The sequence below is a fragment of the Lipotes vexillifer genome, unplaced genomic scaffold, assembly GCF_000442215.2.
Source record: "Lipotes vexillifer unplaced genomic scaffold, Lipotes_vexillifer_v1.1 scaffold611, whole genome shotgun sequence".
NCBI classification, from domain to species: domain Eukaryota; kingdom Metazoa; phylum Chordata; class Mammalia; order Artiodactyla; family Lipotidae; genus Lipotes; species Lipotes vexillifer.
In genome coordinates this window covers 1,981,338-1,985,984 of record NW_006785619.1, presented here as the reverse complement: position 1 = coordinate 1,985,984, position 4,647 = coordinate 1,981,338, and the positions used below count along the sequence as shown (strand labels likewise).

The following is a 4,647-nucleotide window of genomic DNA, read 5'->3' as shown; positions in this document are numbered from 1 at the left end:
GGGTGGGTTCCTGAGCCTGGCCTGAGCCACCCTTGCCCTTCAGACTCCAGCACGGAGGCCCTGACGCTAAACCTGACAGAAGTGGTGAAAAGGCAGAACCCTAAATCCAAGAAGGGCTTCAACCAGGTAAGAGCTTTCCTCTCCTCTCTGTTGTCCCCTCGGGAGACTTACTGGGCGTGTGTGTGCCTGCGTGTGCGTGTGTGTGCGTGTGTATGGGGGGGTGTCCAAGGGCTGCGTTGGGGCCTGTGGGTGGGAGGAGAGGCGGGTGAAGGGTGTGCACACCTCTGGGGCTCCGTGGTGGCCTCCAGGGCAGCCCCGAGCCCAAGGCGGAGTGGCCTCTGTGTCAGGGAACCCGGGCTGTCACGGTGAGGACAGTGGGGTTTCTCGTCCCAGGACACTTGCTCCTTCCAGACTCAAGAAAGGGCAGAGGCTGGGGAGGAAGCAGGGCCCGATGGAGGGACCAGTCCCCTGCACGCCCATCGCGCCTGGAGAGCTGGCAGCCGAGCTCCTGCCCCACCCTCTGGACCCAGTCGGGCGGTTCCAAGGGAGGAAGCTGCCGAGGGCCGGCAGCTCTGGGTCCAGGGCTCCCGGGTGACCCGGGCCTTCCTTCTAGATTAGCACGTCGCAGATCAAAGTGGACAAGGTGCAGATTGTCGGCTCTAACGGCTGCCCCTTTGTCGTGTGCCTGGACCAGGACGAGAGGAAGATCTTGCAGAGTGTGGTCAGGTAGGAAAGCGGGGGCCCCCAGCTCTGCTTCAGCGCCCACCCAGAGGCCTGGAGGGAGCTGGAGGGGTGGGAGGCCTGCCCTGACACCTGCCCTTCCCCACAGGTGTGAGGTCTCACCCTGCTACAAGCCAGAGAAGAGCAGCCTCTGCCCCCCACCCCAGAGGCCCTCCTACCTGCAGGCGCAGGCTGCACCCGACCTCTGCTCCCTGCTGTGTCTGCCCATCATGACTTTCAGTGGAGCTCTGCCCTAGCGGCCCGGCAGCAGCCTGGACAGCAAGCCCGGGGGCAGCCTCCTCGGAGCCCCCTCCCTCTTGGAGGGCCTCGCTCCCCGTGGAGAACTGGATGACCCTGTGCTGGGTCAGGGTCCTGCTGTGGGCCCTGCAGCAGGCAGGGGGCAGGGGCTAGGGGGTTGATGGCGCCTCCGGGCTCTGTTTGGGAAAGAAACAGGCGCCTGGCCCTGCAGCCCCTCAGATCCCTCAGGTAGGAAGGATGGGCGGGCGGGCTGGCCTCCGAAGGCCCGGCCTCGTGCCGTCTAGCATCCTTTCTAGAAGAAAGAGCTGAGGCTCTGGCGCTCTGGGGTGTGGTTTAGGCCTCCTCCCCCGGCCCTTGGCCAGGCCCACCCCTTACTTTGTCAGGGACCTGGGGAGCCCTTGGAGTCTGGAATTTCAGTCCCCCTACTCAGGGGTTCAGGTGGCAGAAACGTAGATGCGACTCTTCTGACCTCAGTGCCGTCGCCCCCATCCCACGCCCCTCTCTGTCTCACACATACACACACACACACACACACACGTGCACACAGGCACGCAAACACGCACACACGCACACACCCTTTGTCTCTCTCTGGAGCCTCTTTCCGGATTGAGATCCTTGGGAGACAGGACGGGCTTAGATTCAGTGGCGGCTCAGTTACCTTCTAGCTAAATGACCAGAAGGGAGTGAATTAGCTTCTTTGAGCCTCCCTTTCCTGAGCACGAAGATGGGGGGATATAAGACCTCCTTAAAAGGCTGAGACAAAATTGTCTGCAAAGCGCCTGGCTCAGCCGCAGGCTCATAGCAGGTGCTCAGTAAAGATCAGCGGCGTCACCTCTGAAGCCCTGACTCGCGTGTCGGGCAGCGGGTGGGGAGGGGATGCTCTCGCTGCTCTCGCGATGCTCTTCATTCCCTCCTTTCCAATTCACTGACGGGGCAGGACCCAGACCGAGGGGGTAAGGAGCCCTCTGAAGGAAGAATTGCCTTCGCCAGGGTGAGAGGAGGGTTGCACACATGCCTTCACCTCCTCGTCTCCCAGGTTGGCCCCTGTGCCCCACTTCCCATCTCACTCCCCTGTGTGTGAAATCTTCCAGCCCCAGAGTTCACTGGCACCATTGCGCCTGGGCAAGTTCCCAGAGGGGAAGAGGATGGATAGCTGAGGGGAAAACGGCTGATACAACATGAGAGCCCAAATTTTTAACTACCGGGTTGCCGTGGTTTGAGAAGCTGGAAGCTGATGTGGGCTAGGATGGTAGGCGGAGGGCGGGCCTGGGCCCGGGATTTGGACTCGTAGAGGTGGAGAAAGTAACCACGGAAGCGAGACAATTGTATTCCGCACAGAACCCCTCCTTCCCGTCCTGCTCCGGCTTCATCTGCTCCAAAGGTTCTGGGCTTCCAGGAGCCCACGAAAGCCCAGCCCAGAGTACTCAGGACTTGAGAGCAGTGGACAGAGCGTCTCTGACCGCATATGGTCGGTCACCCTTCTGCTGTCAAGGCCATCTGTCCTTGCTTCAGGCGCCAGACAGTGGTTGGCAATATACCTTCAATATTTTTTGTTGTGTGAGCTGGTTGTGCTACTATTGACAGACGTTCATGATTGACAGCTGTTCAAGAATAGACCAGTGGAATTTAATATTATTGTCTAATAAAACTTGATTCCTCCTGGATTTAATGACTTACAGTTATTTTCCTGCTAGTTGGCTAGTTCACGTAAATCACTTCACATAGAGTGGAAATAAGATTCTTGGGGGGTTGTTTTGTTTATCTTTTTGTAATTTTCCTCTCTATCAAAAATACACTTGTGCCGAAATTTTCTGCGTAAGCCTCATCGTGCTGCCGAAAGGAAGGGAAGCGAGATCCTTGCTGACCCTCTGGACCTGGGGCTGTTATTAGACTTGGCTCATAGGGAGGGAGAGAAAAGGGGGTGAAGGGATGGTGGAGGACACCTGTGACCTGGGAGAAATAGGTAAGTACCAGGCTTCCAGCACAACCACATGAGACGGGGGAAGAAGGAACCGTGGGAGGCTTCAGCTCTGTGTCAGCTAGCCGTTGCGAACAGGAAAGCACACCGAATGCTCGACGGACTACAGCTGTGATCATTTATTCTTGCTCGTACAGCTACAGGACATCTGGGGATCAAGGTGGGGCTCAGAGTGGCTTGGCTCCAAGCTGCAGGTTGGGTTCAGGTCTGCTCTATGGGTTCCTCGGGTACCTTGGGTCAGCATGTTAGCATAGGAGGGGTAAGCAGAGACATGTGATGCCTCCTAGGGCCTGAGCCTGGAACTGGCACAGTATCTCTTCTGCCAACAGTCAGTTGGCCAAAATCGATGAAGGACATCAGCCCACAGAGTCAATAAGCTCAGCAAACCTCACACAAGAGAAAAATAAAAGTACATGAGAAGAGCACTTCACCTCTGATATTCTTTCCAAAACCCTATGACCCAAGACTAATAATGAGGAAAATGCCAGACAAACCCAGATTTGGGGACATTCTACAGGATAACCTGACCAGTACTCACTCCAGTGTCATGAAATACAAGGAAGGACTGAAAAATTCACAGACTGAAGGAGACCGAGGAAACCTGAAAACTAAGTGCAATGTGGGATCCTGAAACAGAGAATCTTAATGGAAAAACGGCTGAAATCCCAATAAAGTCTGGAGTTTACTTTAAACACACACACACACACACACACACACACACACACACACACACACACAGAGAGAGAGAGAGAGGTTTGACCTCCTTGTCAAACTTCTGAGGGAAAAAAGGTAATGAGAAAAATCTTAAAAACAGCCAGAGGAAAAAAATACACTTAGTCTTCAAAGGAGCAACAACTAAACTGAGAGCTCCCTTCTCTGTGGAAACAGTGGAAGCCAGAATACAATGAAATGACATATTTAAAGTGCTGAAAAGAAAAAAAACAAAACCTGTCAACTTAGAATTCTATACCTACAATTGTTAAATGATTTTTAAAAAATTATACAGTGCTCACAAGAGAAATGCTTTAAATGTAAGAACACAGAAAGGCTGAAAACAAAAGGATGGAAAGGATAACACCACGCAAACGTGTCCCCAAAAGGTGGTGTTGTTACACCAATATCAGACAAATATTTTAACGCCAGAAGCATTACAGAAGATAAAGAGGGACATTTTATAAATTTAAACTATAAAGCAAAAATTGACAGAATTAACATCTCCACAACCATAGTGAAGGTCTTTAACACATTTCTCTCAGTAGCTGATAGAACAAATAGACAAAAAAAAATCAGTAGAGTTATATACGATCTGGACAACACAATTAACAAATTCGATTTCATTGAAATAGAACACTGTGCTCAACAACAATAGAATTCACATTGTTTTCAAGTATGAGTAGAATATCAAATTTCAAATGATTGAAATCAAACTGAGTATATTCCCTGACTACATTGAAACTAAACTATCAATAAGGTAAATTTTACTAGAAAATCCCAACTGCTTGTAAATCAGGCACTACATCTCTAAATAATCCAGGGGTCAAGAAAGAAAGAAAAGTGGAAACTAGAAAATATATTGAAGTGGTTAATAATGAGTATATGTTATTGAAACTCTCAGGATGCTTAAGCAATATTAGGAGAAAATTTATTGCCATAAAAAAGCATATCTGGGGCTTCCCCGGTGGCGCAGTGGT

General features: G+C 51.7%; 1 protein-coding gene across 1 annotated transcript in view; it reads left to right on the top strand.

Annotated features, from left to right (window-relative positions):
• Positions 1-977, top strand: part of PIK3R5 (phosphoinositide-3-kinase regulatory subunit 5) — a 28,244-nt gene extending 27,267 nt beyond the window's left edge. Inside the window, exons 16-18 of the mRNA XM_007457832.1 lie at positions 44-126; positions 614-726; positions 830-977. Coding sequence (XP_007457894.1) covers positions 44-126; positions 614-726; positions 830-977 — 344 coding nt within the window. The remainder of the gene's footprint in view (positions 1-43; positions 127-613; positions 727-829) is intronic.
• The last annotated feature ends 3,670 nt before the right edge of the window (positions 978-4,647 follow it).